General features: G+C 38.2%; 2 protein-coding genes across 6 annotated transcripts; one reads left to right on the top strand and one right to left on the bottom strand.

The window, feature by feature from the left end:
- The first annotated feature begins 1065 nt into the window (after positions 1-1065).
- LOC144551165 (alpha-1,6-mannosyl-glycoprotein 2-beta-N-acetylglucosaminyltransferase) lies at positions 1066-7824 on the top strand. Of its 4 annotated transcripts, XM_078299019.1 has the most exons (17): positions 1090-1180; positions 1265-1345; positions 1582-1799; positions 2145-2290; positions 2377-2487; positions 2665-2766; positions 2860-2971; positions 3083-3283; positions 4835-5003; positions 5643-5724; positions 5849-5942; positions 6061-6157; positions 6266-6359; positions 6460-6532; positions 6641-6814; positions 6910-7032; positions 7443-7824. In XM_078299019.1, the coding sequence occupies exons 3-17, from the start codon at positions 1590-1592 to the stop codon at positions 7623-7625; spliced, it is 1971 nt and encodes a 656-aa protein (XP_078155145.1). In that variant the 5' UTR covers positions 1090-1180; positions 1265-1345; positions 1582-1589; the 3' UTR covers positions 7626-7824. The 4 variants fall into 4 exon arrangements, with proteins under 4 accessions (XP_078155146.1, XP_078155144.1, XP_078155145.1 ...); XM_078299020.1 differs by lacking the exon at positions 1265-1345 and having other exon boundaries at positions 1066-1180; positions 2863-2971; XM_078299018.1 differs by lacking the exon at positions 1265-1345 and having other exon boundaries at positions 1066-1180.
- A 1603-nt stretch (positions 7825-9427) lies between these two features.
- Positions 9428-17643, bottom strand: LOC144551164 (uncharacterized). 2 transcript variants are annotated; one of them, XM_078299016.1, is made up of 10 exons: positions 17158-17623; positions 16524-16730; positions 15771-16487; positions 14226-15044; positions 13085-13927; positions 11575-12543; positions 11232-11336; positions 11050-11139; positions 10313-10423; positions 9428-10232 (listed from the first exon to the last, which is right to left on the bottom strand). In XM_078299016.1, the coding sequence occupies exons 1-10, from the start codon at positions 17215-17217 to the stop codon at positions 9729-9731; spliced, it is 4425 nt and encodes a 1474-aa protein (XP_078155142.1). In that variant the 5' UTR covers positions 17218-17623; the 3' UTR covers positions 9428-9728. The 2 variants fall into 2 exon arrangements, with proteins under 2 accessions (XP_078155142.1, XP_078155141.1); XM_078299015.1 differs by having other exon boundaries at positions 15771-16730; positions 17158-17643.
- Positions 17644-18519: the final 876 nt, after the last annotated feature.

Here is an 18519-nt window from a genome sequence, read left to right as displayed (position 1 = left end):
TTCAAAATATATACAACATCATGACATTATCCATCTTTTTTCTATTTAAATTTCAAAATAACATAGAAATCATGGCATAATTAACTATCTTAATCTATTCAAAATATTCAAACTATCATATAGTAAGTATCATTTTGTTACTTCAAGAAATATCTTAATATATTCAATCTGAGCCTTTATTTAAAGCTCATACAAATTGAAAAGAAAAGAAAAGAAAACAGCTCATGTTGCATAGCACGATGTAGCTTCCTTATTTGATTTCATTTGATGAATCTCTAATTTAATAATTAATAGTTTAATATAAAGCTTAGTATGTCAATTGCAAAAAAAAAAAAATCACAATTAAAATCCAATTTGAGTCTTTATTTAAAGCCTATATAAGTTGAAAAGAAAAAAAAAACTCATGTTGCATAGCGGGCGCTATTTGCGCTACACGCTATGCGCAATAGCGGACCGCTATTACCGTTATAGCGTCCGTAGCTCAAATAACGCGTTTTGATGCCATAACTTAGCGTTTAGAGTCCAAAAACACTATAACGCGCTATTTAGAATATTAAAATAAATAGATGGTGGCATGACAGTTTTTTTCATTGTAATCTTATATTTAATTATTTTTTATATTAAGCTAACTTTAATTTAATTGGTTAAAATCATACAGAAACGAAGGCTATACTATTCAAAAACAATAATTAAATAAAAAATAATTTATAACTAAACTAAAACAATTAAATAAAGATTTTTCACAATTAATCCCATGATACAAACGAATACTCATTTTCTCATATTCCCATACATTTCATACTTGTGAATTATCACTTTTTCAAAAGTGAATTTTCATTTCCATTCTTATTCCTATTCCGTAATACCGTGATATTCGAACACACCCTAATTCTCAACCTAGTCATTAAAGAACCGGCAGTACAAGCATTTTTTACCAGTCCTAATTAAGACGAATTAACTGCAGAATTCTGAACCTAGTCATTAAAGAACCGGCTATACAAGCATTTTTTACCAGTCCTAATTAAGACAATTAACTGCAGAATTAAACCTTAATCAGTTGTTACTACGCTAGGTATATAAAACGGAAAAAGGAGGAGAAGCGAATCGCGTCATTTAGAAAGTGATCGGAGCACCTCAACCAAGCGCTCTTTCTCTCAGCCGCGCGGGAAAAACGAAGAGGGTAGAGATTTCCTTTCATTCACTCCAAATCGGGTTTGTTTTTTACGCAATTTATCGTTCCTCTTTCTCTCTCGCCGTACGCCAGCTTCCGATCGGGGGAAGAACCGGTCAGGCGTGCTTGCTCTTTCGCGTTTGAGTGAAAGATAGTTACATCATATCCGATCAGGTTTTACCGTTTTAGTAATACTTGCGATTTCTTGTACTGATTTTCCTTTCGCGAGTCTAATGCAGTGTTCCCGTCCCTCGTAGCGTCCAGGCGTTCACTGACTATATGTGAAACAATAAAACATTCACATTTTGTTTCCGATACTGATTATAAAATTTAGTTACCAGATATTTATCCTTTACACTGGATCATTAATTGAATTCAGCAAATAACAATGATTTGGAAACAAAATTCAGGGATAGATATGCAAAACTTCAATGTGCCACCTGTTGAAGGTGTTGCTGGAGGCGGGACATCATATGGTTGGGTGCATCAAGACAGAGAAGGACCAAGCCAGCTGACAAGTGGGGAAATTGACCCTACAAAGGTCCAGTCAACAGAGCTATTGCATGTTTGGTGTATGCCCAGCACAGCCAATGTTGGCCAACAAGAAGTTCCTAGACCACTTGAGCCTGTGAGCTTATTTTTTTTACTAGCCGTCATTTTGTTCATCCAACAGTTGATAATAGCCCTTGAGATGTAGATATGAATATAGGATGTGTATACATGTATGAATATCTTGGTCTCTGAGCTCTGTCTGACGGCTTACTAGATCAGCTGGTCTAATTTCTGGTCATCTAGTTTGTTTGCTTTCTTAAAGTTGGTTTTCTAACTGCTAACGCTGTTAATTGAGTATCGTTGGAGTTGATTAATTGGACATTCTCATACTTAGACTCTGCTTGCACTGCTTCTGGTACATTCTTTTGCATTGATAAGTAAATTTATTTCAATGCTTGTCTAACATTTTTCTTCCCTCTAGGTAGCTCTCCTGGCCGCCAGAAATGAGAGAGAAAGCATTCAGATTGCTTTGCGGCCCAAAGTTTCATGGTCCGCCAATTCAGGTTCAGGCATTGCAGGGGCAGTTCAGATTAGATCTACAGATTTATGCTCTTCCTCTGGAGATAGGTTTGCACTTTTCTACTCCAGGATTTCAATGTGCGTGATTATCTTTCTATTTTTTCTGTGTAGATTTGTGATGTATTCCATGACAGGTTGGTTGTTGGGAAATCTTTGACACTGCGTCGTGTGGTTTCTATCTTAGGCGTGCCTGATGCTCTCGTACCTCTTGATGTACCGGTTTCCCGGATAAACCTTCGTCCTGGGTAGTATTTTAATTTCATTGTGCTGACTCAAAATTTACCATTTTACGGTAGCATACATTCATTATTAACAACATTTGATTCAGGCATTTGATGGCCTTTGATGGTGGTTACATTTTTTTTCTATTTATTATTAACCAATGTTATATTTAATTAACATTCTCCTTTTGTCTTGCGCAGAGAAACCACTGCTATTTGGGTTTCTGTAACTGTCCCATATGACCAACCACCTGGCCAATATGAGGGTCAGATTATTGTAACTGCGGTGAAGCCTGATGCAGAGTATGCTTCTTTTCATGTTCTATCCTTTTTTTCATGCAAGTTAATCATTCGTAATCTGGCATTTATATTTTGTCTTGTTTTTTTACTTTAAAGCAGATCGGCAATGTCATATCTACCTAAAGATGAAAAGTATCGACTATACAAAGAATTAAAATCATGCCTTGATGTTGTTGAGCCACGGGATGACAAACCATTGGAAGAAGCGGTACTCATCCTAAATTCATTTTTTTAATTATTAATCATATCACTTGTAAGGTATTAGTCTTACACAACTTGATGACAACTTTTCTTTGATTTTTGAAAATTTGAAATTTAGGTCGAGGGAGCTAAATCTGCCGCATCATCATTGAAGCAAGTTCTACTACTGCCAACATTTCAGGAATGTAGAGATGATAACACTTCCGGTGATGAGATGGATGAAGATAACATTATCAACACTTCTATTTCCATAAGATTTGGAGTGACTGTCTGGGACTTCACTCTCCCGTTGACCCCATCTCTTCCAGCTGTTTTTGGTGTATCCTTTCTGATCTTTTGCAGTGAATATATATTTATTTCATGTCTGACGTATTGTTTTATCAGGTTGCATAATTCACAAGCCATTTTTTGGATTTTTGTGGTCTGTGTTTTTTTTTTGGTGTATACAGCTTTGCAGCTTCGTTCCTCTATAGGAAAAATCAAACCTCATTGTAGAAAGTTTTTTTTTTAAGGTTGGTGGGCGAATTTCCCACTAACGATTTGTATTAAAGAAGTGAAAATTTGTAATTTAGGTATCTAGTACAATCCCATTATAAAGAAGTAAACTGTACAGCCAGCTAAGAACAATAAACTTGCAATGACCCCCTGTGGACCAAAGCTCGAGTATGATAAGTGCCTTTTAACAGTTCTGGCACAATTGTTGTATTTCAAGAGCAGTATCATGTATTAGTAACACAGCTCGGCTCTTGTCAGAGAACGGTCTTTTGTTTCTCTCTCGCTAGAGTACCCTGCATCCTGCAGCCCAGATTGTCCCCCATAGCGTGGCCATTGCAGATGACAAGTCCTTTGAGACCACTGGATGTCGTTAATGGTGTCAAGGATGTTTATTGGCCAGGAGATATTGAAATGGCCCTGGAATCCCCTCCAAAATCCTCCCAAGTAAGGACAGTATCAGAGGATGTGATCTCTTGTCTTGAGTTGAGTGGCACGGCACAGTTGACATCCAGGTGTGGCGTTCCAGCCCCTCCCTCTTATACGGGTGCTGTTGTGTCAGAATTCTATCTTGTATTACTAGCCAGAGGAAAGTTTTCACCTTGGTAGGGCCCCTCAATTTCCATATAATTTGTTGATAGATGCAGCTGATGCCTCTTAGGTGCATGAGAGCATACACAGATGCACTTGTGAATTGCTCCTGTTGTGTCCAGCACCATACGAGTCGCGTTACCTCATTGTGAGGTACGATAGAACATGAGTAGAAAGATGTCAGCCTCTGCAGGGACTTTAGGAAGGACTGGTTGTTGTCAGAGTCAAGTTGTGCTACGTCTTGGATCCCATAGAGTAGCTGAAACATCTCAGTCCAATGGCAGTCTGGGTTCTTGTGTAACTTCCATAGCCAATTTGTTAGCAGTGCATCATTTTGGAACTGGAAATTGATAATTCCCATTCTCCCGTTTTCCTTGAGCGAATTATAGAAAATTGGTCAATTGATAGTTTTTTTTGTCTTTAATTAAATTCTTAGTTTTCAGATTTTGCAAGAAGCAACTGGTAAATTCCCAATCCATGCACTGTTTTTTTTGGCTATGAGCATATATTGTTATGGTAAACTAAGAATTTTCAAACATCACCAGAGATAAATTTTGATTGGAACAATTCATAGAACCCGCTTTATTTTATTTTTATTTTTTTTGTGTGTGAAAAAACTGAGGATTCTAATTTTCGATGGTGATGTTCCTGCCTAGCCTACTAGCGCATTATGCTTGTGATGCTCTTCATAATTAAATGAATTTAAATCGAGTGTCATGTTAACAACACTAGTAGTTTGATGTTCCATTTATCTTCAAAGGGTATGTTATACCTTGATTTCGATTAGGTATCAGAAACAGTTATCGAGGATCGCTTCTGTCTACAGCATGGTAGTCAAAGCTGGTATGATGCATTAGACCAGCATTTTGAATGGCTGCTTCAGTACCGTATCAGCCCATTCTTTTGTAGATGGGGTGAAAGCATGCGAGTGCTGGCTTATACTTGCCCATGGCCAGGTATTTTTCTTTCTCAAGGTTATAATTATCTCTATAACAAAGGTTCAATAAAGGACAGCACTTCCAAGGGATGTACTGCAAGTTCGATTAATTATGGCATTGCACGAACTACTGCACAATGAGATTTATAACGCATACCCCTTGGTCTCTACCTTCTCCATTTGAAGATTAATTATAAGCATTGGTACTAATCGGTGATTACATGTATTCCTAACGACAATAAACATGTATTCGATTAATTATAAGCATTGGTACTAATGAGATTTCGATTAATTATAAGCATTAGTACTAATCGGTGATTACATGTATTCCTAACGACAATAAACATGCTCTCTTGGTCTCTACCTTCTCCATTTGAAGATACGCTCAAACTACTCATCCTTGCTATTATGTGTAATGGTGAGAAGGGTAACATTAGGATATTTAAAAAATCTGCGAGAGGAGGGATAGAGTTGTTATATATCATGTTAGCAAGGGGTGTCGAAGATAATTCTATTTTCAATATTTACTGGCACAATCTATTGTCTTGTACATGCCAGCATTGTGCTGGTACCAGCATTAGTACCTGACTAATACATGTTCTAAGCAGCTGCTCTGGTCATTTATGATTTTGAGACCTGTTGTTATTTTACTTTTCAGCTGACCATCCAAAGGCCGATAGCTACTATTCTGATCCAAGATTAGCAGCTTATGCTATTCCATATCTGCCCATTCTTTCCTGGTATAGATGGAGCATTGTTTGAAGTACTTGGTATCTAATATGTTATTTGACATATTATTGGCGTACTTGTTTTGTAAACAAGTTTTAATTTAGTGAGAACTTTTTTCTTGTTGATATACTACAGTACTGATACAGCAAAAGATTCATTAAGAAGAGAAGTTGAGGTCTTAAAATCAAAGCCACATTGGAAGAAAGCTTACTTTTACCTGTGGGATGAGGTGTGCATATTCTTCCGAATGACAATTAGTTTACTTTTGCATAATTAGTTATTTTGTAGTAGAGTCACAACTCGGACCTATTGTTGTTTATTGTGGTGGCATTTTTTTCACAATTCAGCCAGTGAACCTTGAACAGTATGATATGATCCGAAGCATGTCAAGCGAGATAAGGGCATATGCACCTGATGCACGTGTTCTGACGACCTATTATACTGGTGAGCCTGTGATTTGGATAAACAATTATGCAATTATTGTTACAAATTTGATGTTGTTACTGATTCATTTTTGGTTTCATATTCTTTTTTCCAATGGGTTTCTTTTAGGTCCAAGTGGTGCTGAGTTGGCAGCAAACAATTTTGAGGCTTTTGTGAAAGTTCCAGGCATTCTTCGTCCTCATACTCAAATATTTTGTACAAGGTACTTTTTATATTTCTTTCTTTTTTCTTTCCTTTGTGTGTGTGTCTGTGTTTAAAACATTTGATACATTGTTCTTTGTCATATCTTCTTAATTATGTAGTGAGTGGGTTCTTGGTTCAAGAGAGGACATTGTGAAAGATATTGTTGGTGAACTCCAACCTGAGAATGGTGAAGTAAGCTCCAGAACCATTACTGTGTGGCTATATTACTAAATGCACTATTGCTTAGTACGTTGTTGCTGTCATTTCTTTTTAATATGTTTTATCATTGATAAAATGCAGGAATGGTGGACTTATGTATGCTTGGGACCGACGGACCCACACCCAAATTGGCACCTGGGAATGCGTGGTACACAACATCGTGCTGTGATGTGGCGAGTCTGGAAGGAAGGTGGGACTGGTTTTCTATACTGGGGTGCTAATTGCTACGAGAAAGCCACAATACCAAGTGCAGAGGTACGACATAAAGATGATTTTAATTTTTTTCCAGCACATTAATTGTTCTCAGAACGTATGGCTCAATCTGTTTTTGGTTGCAAAATGTGTCTCAGATAAGTTTCAGACGTGGCCTTCCACCTGGTGATGGAGTCCTTTTTTATCCTGGTGAGGTCTTTTCTTCCTCGAATGAGCCTGTAGCCTCAGTTCGGTTAGAGCGCATTCTCAACGGCTTGCAGGTACAAAACCACTACTGTATTCTGTATCACTAGGTGGGCCTTCGGTATAGATGGTGCTTATGTTTTGTTTTATGAGCTTGGAACTGGTTAGAATTGGCCGATCTTATCTCCTCAACCCTCAACTGGTTAGATAGATTCTTGCAGGGGCTGATCTACAGCCAAGCCAGCCTCCCCCCCCACCCCCCCAATCCCCCTCTCCCTCCCTCTTAAAATGCTAATGCTAAATGTATGCTTGTAGCTTTTTGGTTAGAATTCTAGTTTGTGGTTGTGGAGACTTTGGTTCAAATCCCAGTTACCACATGCATTTTACGTTTATGGAAACAAATGAGTGGGAAGGGGCATCTTTCTCAGGGTTAAGCTTTAAAAACAATTCACTGATCCACTGGTTTGTTTCTTTTTTTTGGATTCAGGATATTGAGTACTTGAAGCTGTACTCTTCGAAACATGGAAAGGAGGCAGCCTTGTCCCTTATGGAGAGGAGGGGTGTGTACCTTGGTCCCGAACGTTACACACTTGATCATGGCCCCATAGATCTGATGCGTGCTGATATCTATCAGGCATGCAACTTTGAAGCCAGAATTCTCTTTGCATGAGCAATGGATGAACCATCCATTTTTTTTTTTTTTTGCTGTATTTGTTTTACAAGTTTTGACAATCTGTGTATATGGGTGTCAGCATTTGTTCACATCGATTTCCCATACTAGCTTGCTGTGAATATAAATTTTGTATGCAGAAGTCATGCAGGAACAAATGAGATTATTGTAAAGATAGCAGTAATTTTGCTTTCCACTTTCATATCCCGAGTTTTAGCATTCATCTCCTCGTGAAGCCAAGTGGTGACATAACGTCTATTGTTATGTAAAATTAAGATGAATTGCAGGATAAAAGATGATGGTTTGATATTATTTGAGAGAGAATTACTGATTTTTGTATATTTACAATTGCAAGTTAAAACATCCTCTAAGATTGCGATGCTACATGCTATCATTTAATCTAGACGTGTGGCCACACCTACAATACTTCCCAGTCTGGATCTTCCAAGGTGGCTCAATTTTTGAGTTTAAATATGGACTGTGCGATCAAAATCCGGGCCAATTCTGCCCAAAGTAATATGCACGGGATTTCTTGAATACTTGTGCCCAAGCAGATCGGACGGTTCGGATCTAAACTCAAAATTTGAGTTGGTGATATGAATTCCCATACTTCCCTAGACTAGTTAATTACTGAGGACGCCAGGGAATCCATATCCTGAGGTAACAGAATATTTCTGTTTGGATCACAGCTGTCCAATCGGAATCCAGGCCAATTCGGTCCGAGGTGAAACACACGGGGCCGCTTTAATAGTCATGCGGATTCTCATTGGACGGTACAGATCCAAACAAAAAAAAATATATTCTGTTACCTTAGGCGATACGAATTCGGGCGCCCAGGTACATTTTGTGAGTTCAACATTTTACCAAAATAAGATGAGAAGGCCAATTAAGCTGTTACATTGGTTCATGACCAATTTTGCTGTTCAATATAGAGTGATTAGTTCCGTGATCATTTTTACGATTCCTTATTAATTATGCCAACCAGTGCCTTAACAATCTGAAACGAGAACTATTTGAATAGTAGAATAAAATAGTACAGCGTTCTTTAATATAAGATTTTAATATGATTGACAGATTTATGTATCCTACAATAACCAAACTGAATAAAGTGAAGAGAGCACGGGTCAATTTGTCCTTAATAGTGGAGCAACATAATTAAGTACAAACAATGGATTAAAAAAAAGATAACAATATTTGATTAATTCTGAATAAAATCTTACTATATTACTATATTATAAAGTGTTAATAAATGAAAGAAATGGAAATCTCCAAAAGTGTCCTCAACATTCTCATACTTTTTTTTGCCATTCTCCGCAGTCCGGATCCCCTGAAGTAACTAAAATTTTGAGTTTGGATCCCAACGATTTGATTAGAATCTGGACCAATCCGACCCTAGATGAAATGCACGGGGGCCCTTTAATATCTTTGCCAAAGCAGACCGGACAGTCCGGATCTAAACTCTGTTTGTTCTTTCCTGAATTGGTAGGAATATATCAAATGAAATACTTGCTAATAACCCTGTTTGTACTTCTCTGAATTTTCAAAATATTTCTTATTCTACAAAATAAGTGCCATAAGTCTCAACAAACTTCAGCCTACTTGAGAGAGAAACTAATCGAGCGAAGGATAGAGATGATAATTTAGAATATTTACTTAATCGTATACCTAAGAACTTCACATACACCCATTTTGAGATATTGCACTCACCCACCGACCCACCCCATCCACTATACTCAACTGAGCAAACATGGGACAGAGCAGGGAGAAACAGAGATTACCTCCTTTGTTAGAACAGTAAAAGCACAATTGTTTCATCTATACTCAAAATAAGTTACAATGTTATGGTTATACTTCAGATTAGTACAATTGACATTACCAAAACAAAAGAAAATGTGAAAAAAGATGTCCGTATTATGGGAAACTTTAGCTCATTTCTTATGGCAACAAAACAGTAGTACTGCATGAAGCCTCAAAAAAACCAATTATTTGTCTAGCCCTTGTTAAATCCAAAATGAACCAAGCGCTTTCAATGAGCATAATGTGTAGATATGCAGCAATCATTATTGAGTTCATGCTGCACCCAAGAAGTATTTAGAGTGTGTATCAAGCTTCCTTAGAGAAAAAGTCTTCGGCCTTATCCAAGAAAGCAATAGGAAACCGACGGTGCAACAAAAAAGATACCGAAGGCTCTGATGCTGGAAAGGCATGCTTGAGGGCCCACTCATCACAAGCCCTGGTTACTCGTCCATCTCTTTGGACCTTTGCTCTGCTAAGCCTAACACTGGCTGAAGTGCCACCTTTCCCCGCCAGAGTTCGAGGGGCTCTACGACTTTGTCTAATTATAGGAACCTCAGCAGGGGAAGGTTTTACTTCTGGTAACATCTGACTGGCATCACTTGGCTGGTTCATTGTTGAACTAAACAGAGGTGGCGAGTCTAATAACCCCTGCTTGCATGATTTAAGCACTGTGAGAAGCATCTCTGTGCTGAGTTCTTGTAGCACCACACCTCTATTTTGGTCAGAACCAAAGCAGGCAGACACTAGCGTTCCTGCCAGAACTGGTGTCAGTTCTGGGTCGGTGAAAAATACGAACGGAAGATCGCACACCTTTTTAGGAGAAAAAATAATATGAGTCAACTTCCAAGGAAGTACTCTTCTTTTGGAGTAATACATAGTGGAAGTCTCACCTTGTGTAGTATGGTCGGACTCTTTCCCCAGCGAAGGACTGCTTGATTTCCTGGATGGAATAAAGCAAAATATCCAAGGAGCAACAGTGCTTCGAGCAGCAGCAAACCAACCTAGAACAGAAAATTTCAAAAATTAATTAGCATTATCAAGAATTGCACTGCTGTATTACTTATCGATATTTGAATATCTATATTATTTTGAACCAGCGAAGCATCAGTAATACCTTTTGCACTATCCCTGTAGTTAATTATACTGGAGGACATTTAATTACAGTTTAACAAGCAAGATGGTGATTGCAAATCAGGTTGGCAATTTTTCACCAGGACCAAGCAGTTCAACTAAATCATATGGTATCTTAAACAATTTGTTGACCTCTGGTGTGTAAAGTCAGATTCACTTTATTTTATATGTTGTTTAAATATAAAAATAATGCTGAAGCCCCCAACTGACCATATTTTATAATAAAATATATAAACAGAAAAATAAAACATCCGATTACCCAAACGACTAAACACAAACTGTAGACAATGACGACTTGTGCATGCCTCCTTATTAGGTTGCCCAATGAAACCTAGTTTAGACCTACCTAATGGTTCCACACTTGACATGTTTGGTCGCATCTATACCGGTCTATTGGATCAGGTCCAACAGCCTGAGTTTCATTCCTTTAATACAAACTACTGACCTACCTGAACACGACCTGACACCTACCTGTTGCATGCTTATCTACAATTACCTGATCATTAGCAGTTCTCCATTTGTTTGTACAATGAGTCAGAAGAAAGCTAATCAGATGAAAGAATTCCATCTTAAGATCTGGTCTAGCCTGTAATGAAGGGGATGATTGTCAGAACTTTCTCAATCAAAGGAAAAAGAAATATCATGACAATAATAGTCTCCTGTAAAGGTGTCACTTACCAACATGCATTGTAGAACAGTCATATCCAAGCAGGCTAGATTGTTTAGAACTTTCAGAACACCAGTTGCCACCTCCTCAAAATTTGATGGAAGCACAAGCGAAGACTGAAAGAAATCACAAATGAACATGAACAAATATCAGAACTATCGGGCCAACAAGAAATCAGCTCCATAATTCTATCAAGCAAGTATAATCTGAATAAAAAATCTACCTAGAATTATTGCAAAAGACACGTATCAAATAGAACAACTAACACAAGAAATAATATGTAGCAATACAAGTATAAGAAATCATTTAGACTATGGCAGTATTGTTTTCTAAGATTAAATATCGAGTCCATACCTGTTCAGATGATAACTTATTGTTTGCCTGAAGCAGTACGGCTGTTAACAATGACGGGAGACAAACAAGGCCCGTCTCAACAATAGCAGAGAGCACAAGCAGAACTGGTTGCTTCAAGTTGATTTTGTTCCCTCTGGCTGCATTATCAGTCACCATTGCAAATGTATCAGTCACCTTGTTCATCTCTTGAGAACTTTCAGCAATGTCCTCATCCTTCGGAGCCAAAATAAAAGCTAAATCAGAGTTTGCCACACCATCAGAACTGTCAATTTTCTCTCCTTTGCATTCCTCGGTTGTTGAGTTAGCTTCAGTTTTGGCAGCTTCACCTAAAGCTTGAATCTCTTGAGAATCTAAATACTCAAGTTTTTGAAGTATGGAATAGCCCCGGGATGTGTTGAGTTTACACGACTCCCAATCAATAATGGAGAAGGCTCCAGGTGAGTCTCTAGATGTTAACACTGCCAAGAGGTTCAAACCAAAGAGAATAGATGAAGGGAATGGGGAACCTTCTACCTGAGGTCTATCGTAAAGTGCAAACAGGTCTCTCAGGTGGTGAATCACCTTATAAGCAACAATTAACTCGACCAAACTATCTTGCATTTGGGTTTGTTTTTCATCGCTGTTTACATGACCAATTATCACAGCAACGGTCCATAAGAAACCATCCAAGATTTCAGCGACTGAATCCATGTTCTCGGTTGAGCTTCTGCTTGAGGCGGCAGCGACTTTGATGTACTTCTCAAGGGACGAGGACAGCATAGGGATAATAGGAGGCAAGAGATTCTGCACCAGGAAGTAGCTTCTGTTTGCAGGAAGTGAAAGAAGAGTTCTTAGAAGCCGCAATAGGTAAAGTGTCACTTGACAAGCTTCTGGTTTTGAAGTGTGAGATGCAGGCAGAGCAGAAGAGATGAAGTCTAGCATGCCAGCTTGGCGAGATGCATGCAACTCAAGATCCCTCCCTTCTAAGTACTGTTTTCATGCATATGTATGTCAAGTATGTCAATCTGATTAGCCAAAAAAATGCAAAAAATTAAAAATACTTAGATCTTTTCCTATAAAAAAATAATGCTTCCTTTCAGAATGTATTTGCTATAATAGTTTTCATGATAAGTCTTTTGCATAATATTAGGAAAAGAACAAATACATGCTACAGTTAAATAAATTGCGACAAACTTTACAAAAAGGCCACATTGTCCAGCAATTATTAGCAAATCATAATGCATTAGAATTCCTTTAACATCATCAATGAAAAGAATGCTATTTTTGTGAAGCCCAAGTAATGGTGGCATTTAAATTTCTCCAATGATGAATGAGCTCTTTTGCAAATACTAGCAAGATTCCATTGAATAAAAAAAATGACACCATGTTATGACATTTTCTCAGATATATTTTCCCTAAATTTTTTTTGGATAAATCTTTTGGAACTTACACTCAGCGTTACATTAAATTTATAGTTGCATGCTCACATGGAACCCAATTCATCCAAATTTTAAAAATTAAATATTAGTACCTTGACTATATCAGCAATTATTAATCCTATACTAGCAGCCCCTTCCTTCCTAGCTTGCCGGAGTCTCTGGAGTTCCTGAAGCCATCTACCAATCTTAGCTTTGGCAGCACTTGCTGCAGCTCTGTACCCGATCCCCATACTATCACCCCCGAGTGTTGGCTCCACAAAATCATGCTTCAATGCCATCAGGCCCTGACGGATCTTCTTGATCCTCCTTTTCAACGGTTGCTGATTTGTCTCATTATTTCCCACTTTTAATGAAACTTCTCCAGGTGGCACATTGCAGCACTCTTCAGAAATTTTGTTCAAGACAGACTTAACTGACCCGTCCTTGTTCAAAGAGCGACGCTGAAGGGGAGATGACTGGTCTCTGAAATCCATAGAGGCCCTCTCACGTATTTGCTCAAGATAATATCTGCGCCTTTGTTCGCTTTCTCTAAGCTTTTCAGCTAGCCTTTGTGCCAAGAGTTCAGCCTCCTCTTGCTGGGCCTTGGCCCGTATCTCTTTCCTCCTAAGCTGTTCCACAGCACGTGCTTCTCTTGCCGCACTAGAGGCCTTGCGCTCTTCTTCTCTCCTCACTTGAGCCTCCTCTTTCTTACGCTGTGTCTCTGCAAGCCTTTGCAGTTTCTCAGCTTCTAGAAGCCGTCTACGCTCTAACACAGCTTCCTCTCTTGCGCTATCCTCCTTTTGTTTGATCTTTATCACCTGAAGTTTTTCTGCTCGTCGCATCTCAGAGTCGTGCAGTTTTTGTCTCAAAATCAGCTTTTTGTTCTCCTCGTTCAGTGAGGTGATGAAGCGGACCTCATTCACTTTGTTGCTTTCATCACCGGCCCTCCTCGCCACCTGTACAGTTGCCCAACTTTACTCTTGTATATACAAAATAAAATCAAGCTTATTTAAAGCAGTCTAAACAAGTTGGGATGCTGTATCTTTCACCTTCCCCAGAACAATTATACTTAGGCATTTAGTGATTTTTAAAATAACATGTACCAGTCATAAAAATTTGGAACACAGAAGTTATATAGAGCTATTGATTATAAATTTTTTTAGATTGCCAGCCTTGATCATGTTTACTACACAAGTTTAACAATTTCAGTTAATTATAAACAAAATTCAATTACTAAGGCCATTTGGTTGTTACCTGGGCAAGATAAGCCTCATGGCGAGACTCTCCGCGTTGCTGGCGTGCAGTCATCACCTCACGAAGCTTCAAGCTGCGCACAGTTTGCCACTCATTTACTCGATTCAGTTTCTCAGATGTACGCTGGAGCCTCTGGACCCGCTCGCTTTCCAGCTGGTTTCTGATCCGAGTCGCCCTTGCATGTTTCTCCTCTGCTTCTCTCTTCATATCTACAGCCGTTCTTTTCTTCTTCTCTGGAGACATGAGCTTATCATGCAACACCCGAGCACGCTCATTGGCTCTTCGGCCAATCCCAGGAGAGTGCGAGACACGGGAAGAGTTGCGAACTGGAGACTTGAGTATGTCCTCCCAGTTTCTTTTCTCCTTCCAAGCATCCATCGATTTCCAAGGCATGGGATTCTGTTTTTCTTGCTTATTCTCAGGCATGTCTTTGTTCCTTCTAGGAGGCACAGTTTTCTCAGTTTCTGTAATTGGTTCTAGTGGTTCCCTCCTGCTTCTTAAGGGAGTGGATGAATGTGTGCTTTGAACAGCTGCACATGGGTTGTGCAACACTGGCGACCTGCCTTGCCTGGTATTATCCTTGCTTTGTTTCTCCATCGTAGGCTTCCTCTGATCCGGCTCCCCAGGTTTGGTCTGTTTTTCTAATCTTGTAGTATCCTTACTGCTTGATGATGCAGCATAAGCAGAGTTTGATGGCATCAATTCCCCAGCACTTATACCAGAATGCTTTCTCCCCAGTTCTACTTGAATTTTTTTAAAAGCCTCTAGAGATGAAGAGAGTATCTCCGCCTTCTGGGGTGTAGTAGTCATTCGCCTAACCTGCATAGTTTTATCAAAGAGGAGGGATCAGTTGACAATGGCTATTTTGTCAAGGTTGTCAATGGATTTTAAAAAAAGTGCAAATAAAATTGAAAATTGAAAAAGTAAATCCATAGGTAAGTAATTGGGCATATAGATAACCTAACAATCGAATTTCATGTAATTTAAGTATTGTTTCATGATACATCAAGGACTGTTAATTTTGAACTGTGAAGTTCCAAGTCACTCGATGCACGGTGAAATATGCACAAAATCTCATCATTTTTTATAGACATAATATGTGGATAATATAGACCATGCATATAATATTAGATTTCAAATTTAAGCTTTATTTTGAAGATTGCCATAATTGTCAAAATAAAGAATTGTAAGTGATCCCCCCTCTTTACCAAATGTATAAAAAGTTGCTCGAGTGTAAGGATCGAACACGCACACATGCACGCATATAAACATAATAATAATTTATATACTATTAAGATCTGTATGAAGTCATACATAACAATCAAAAACTTTTAGAAGAATGTCGCAATGTTTGCTTACTCTCAAAATTCACAATTATTAACTAATACATCTTCTGGGTAGCTGGATTTAGAGCAAAATATAATCTATTCAGTGATCATGTAAGTACTAAGGAAGACTTAAAAATGCACTATATGTTTTATGTAAACTTTTGGTATTGTGTGCTTGTGCGTAGGCGCACACCTAATTACAAGGTTTAAATATTACCTCCCAAGAGAGAGCATGCGGCCTCCGATGATCAGCCTTTACAGGCATCAGCATTCCATCTTTCAATTTGCCAGAAGCCAACTTCTTGGTACTGTTAAAACCTTCTACTCTACATTTCAGCTCTCTGAAATCTGACATGGCTTCTTCTAGAACAAGTATAGCCTCATCAATCTGCTCCATGTCACACTCCAATTCACACAATAGATACATCTCATCTACTGCCCTATTCAGATTTTCAAAAAGGAAGCACCAAAGCCTCTGCCTGAACCTTTCCTTGCTCTCGCCAGCTTCACCTTCCAAAGTCAGAGTGCTAATAGCAGGCAATCTAGAACTGCCTGAGGGAGTATTCTCAGGCTTGTCAGAGACTAGTGTGTTCTCAGAATTGAGCTCACCAACAATCTTAGCATCAACGGCTTTTGCATGTTCTTCTCCTTGTACTTCAGAAGATTCCTTTAGATTATCAGAAGAAATGCTTTCATTGCCATCCATTGCTTTGCTAATTTCTTCTCTGCATATTTCGATAGAATCTTCACATCCTTTTAGTGGTAAATCTTCATTATTAGATTGCTCAGTTTTATTTTGTGATACCAAAGCATAATCACTCCCATCACATTGGTCGTTCAGTACAAAAGAAGCCACTTTAAAATCATTCTCACATCCGCCTTCCCCAATTATCACATTGTCATGTGATTCAGCTTTGCTCTCTAACACCGCAACCTCTTCGTGCAATTTGCTCTTCTTGCATTCTAACACTGTGTCCTCTTCATGTAATTCGCTCCTCTCTTTCAAGGTACTCTGAGCTGAAGAACCAGCTGTTTCAGTTGGAAATGTCTGCTTGTCATGCAATTCAGTGGTTCTTTTATTACTCATGGCATCAATAAGCGGTGGTAATTCCTGAGTTCTTTGAACTGAGCCACCAGTTGACCTTTGCAAAGAGTGTTTTGTGCTGGATCTCAGCTTCTGGTAAAAAAAAAATAATCAAAATGTCAGGTATTTGTCTGTGGAACTTTAAATCCACCATGTTCTATGGTCAAGCTCTTTCATGCCATAACTAAAAGAAATCATGATACACCAGTGCCTCTAACAACTTTGCCCTTCTTTCGGTTTTATTTCATAGAGAAATTCAACTATGTTTTGTTTTCTTTTTACATGGTTACCTTCTTTTCCAACTAAAGAAATTTTTGGTAAGCAAGTAATTCATTTTTTAAACAAATAAATCAATAAAGGCAAAGTTGTCCATAAATAATATTTAAGTCGCAAAGTGCAGAGCACAGTATCCAGTGTCAATAGCGGCTCCCTAAACTTCACTAGAAATTAATTTGACAAGTATTCTAATTTGAAACATTTCAATTGTCTAATTAGACGGAATCACATGAAAAGCAACTACCTTTTTCACTTCCAGCCAGCCGGATCCCTGATCATCCCCAGCTCCCAACTCGTCATCCATTGGCAGAGACGGAGCGAGGGGGTGGCCAATGGGGGCCAGGCCCCCCTATTAAAAAATGTTTGTGATGTACCTCACTTCAAATTAGGACCTTCTACCATATCGAGAGCAATACTCCCAATGCTGCATTGCTACCATGGTTTCGCAAATCTATCTATCGGCAACCCACGATTCGATTACTGCACGATTTTTCAAAACCGACTGGCTCCGTTTCGGTTTTGAACGAAATGTTGCTTAAACCGGAAGAGACTCGCCGTCCTAGTAACGCGATTCTTCCTTCTAGTTAGTTTGTGACTAACTGTTCTTCGGATTTGATGTATGTATTGATTCGATATTTCAAAGGCAAAGCCGCAAAGGTAAAATGTGATCGATTGATGATCGGAAGAGAGACTAGGGGTTAGTGTGTTTCGTTTACTAGGGCCGGAGCTGACGTTGTTATAATTGGAATTTTTTAAATATAGTTAATTGAACCGATTTTTTTATTAATAGAAAAAAATAAATAAATATCAAAATAGAATAGAGGTAGGATGTCGTGAAATCTCGAAATATAGAAAAAACGTTATGGTTTATTACGTCCAACTAATTTAAACTATAAACACTGTACTTGTTAATTAACTATAAAAAAAAATACCGGATGTGATAGAGGATCATGTCCAGGCGGTTCAGCCAGTCAGTCAGCCACCATGCATGCAATTCAAATTGAAGGGAATGAAAACAATGCATTTGTTTTCTCAAAAAAAAAAAACATTTGTTGGACAACAATCACATCCATTATATATATATAGAGGTAGGCTAATAAACAATCGATTGTTCCTAGCCTCCCGTGCAACCAAGTCGTTTTTGAATTTCTAAAGTCCAAATGATCGATCCAAACCGTTAGATGTGATCTCCATATTAAAAGGTGCTAGGAGACCAAATTTTACATTTTTTGGAATTTTTTTACTATTTATTAAGCCACTTTGAAAATCGTTGATCCAACGGTAGCTTCTGATTTTACTGTTTGGTTAAGCCACCGTTGGATCAGTGATTTTCAAAGTGGCTTAATAAATAATAAAAAAATTCCAAAAAATGTAAAATTTGGTCTCCTAGCACATTTTAATATGGAGATCACATCTAACGGTTTGGATCGATCATTTGGACTTTAAAAATCGAAAAATGACTTGGTTGCACGGGAGGCTAGGAACAATCAATTGTTTATTAGCCTACCTCTCTTGAAAGATATGTGTTTTAAAAGTTATCATTTTTTGTAATGATTTATGTATTGTTCATGATTTTGAATATTATTATTATACATTCATGTTCCTT

This window comes from Carex rostrata, chromosome 3 (assembly GCF_964058835.1).
Source record: "Carex rostrata chromosome 3, lpCarRost1.2, whole genome shotgun sequence".
Lineage (NCBI taxonomy): Eukaryota > Viridiplantae > Streptophyta > Magnoliopsida > Poales > Cyperaceae > Carex > Carex rostrata.
The sequence above is the reverse complement of the archived record's forward strand: the minus strand, read 5'-3'. Positions and strand labels throughout refer to the sequence as shown.

Bases quoted from the DNA above. Each gene is read 5' to 3' on its own strand.
- LOC144551165 (XM_078299018.1), top strand. From the start codon at position 1,590: ATGCAAAACTTCAATGTGCCACCTGTTGAAGGTGTTGCTGGAGGCGGG. The intron at 6,815-6,909 runs GTACGACATAAA...AATGTGTCTCAG, and splicing joins CCACAATACCAAGTGCAGAG to ATAAGTTTCAGACGTGGCCT. The intron at 7,033-7,442 runs GTACAAAACCAC...TTTTGGATTCAG, and splicing joins GCATTCTCAACGGCTTGCAG to GATATTGAGTACTTGAAGCT.
- LOC144551164 (XM_078299015.1), bottom strand. From the start codon at position 17,217: ATGGATGACGAGTTGGGAGCTGGGGATGATCAGGGATCCGGCTGGCTG. The intron at 15,045-15,770 runs GTAATATTTAAA...AAAACTATGCAG, and splicing joins CGCATGCTCTCTCTTGGGAG to GTTAGGCGAATGACTACTAC. The intron at 11,337-11,574 runs GTATGGACTCGA...GATTTCTTTCAG, and splicing joins ATAAGTTATCATCTGAACAG to TCTTCGCTTGTGCTTCCATC.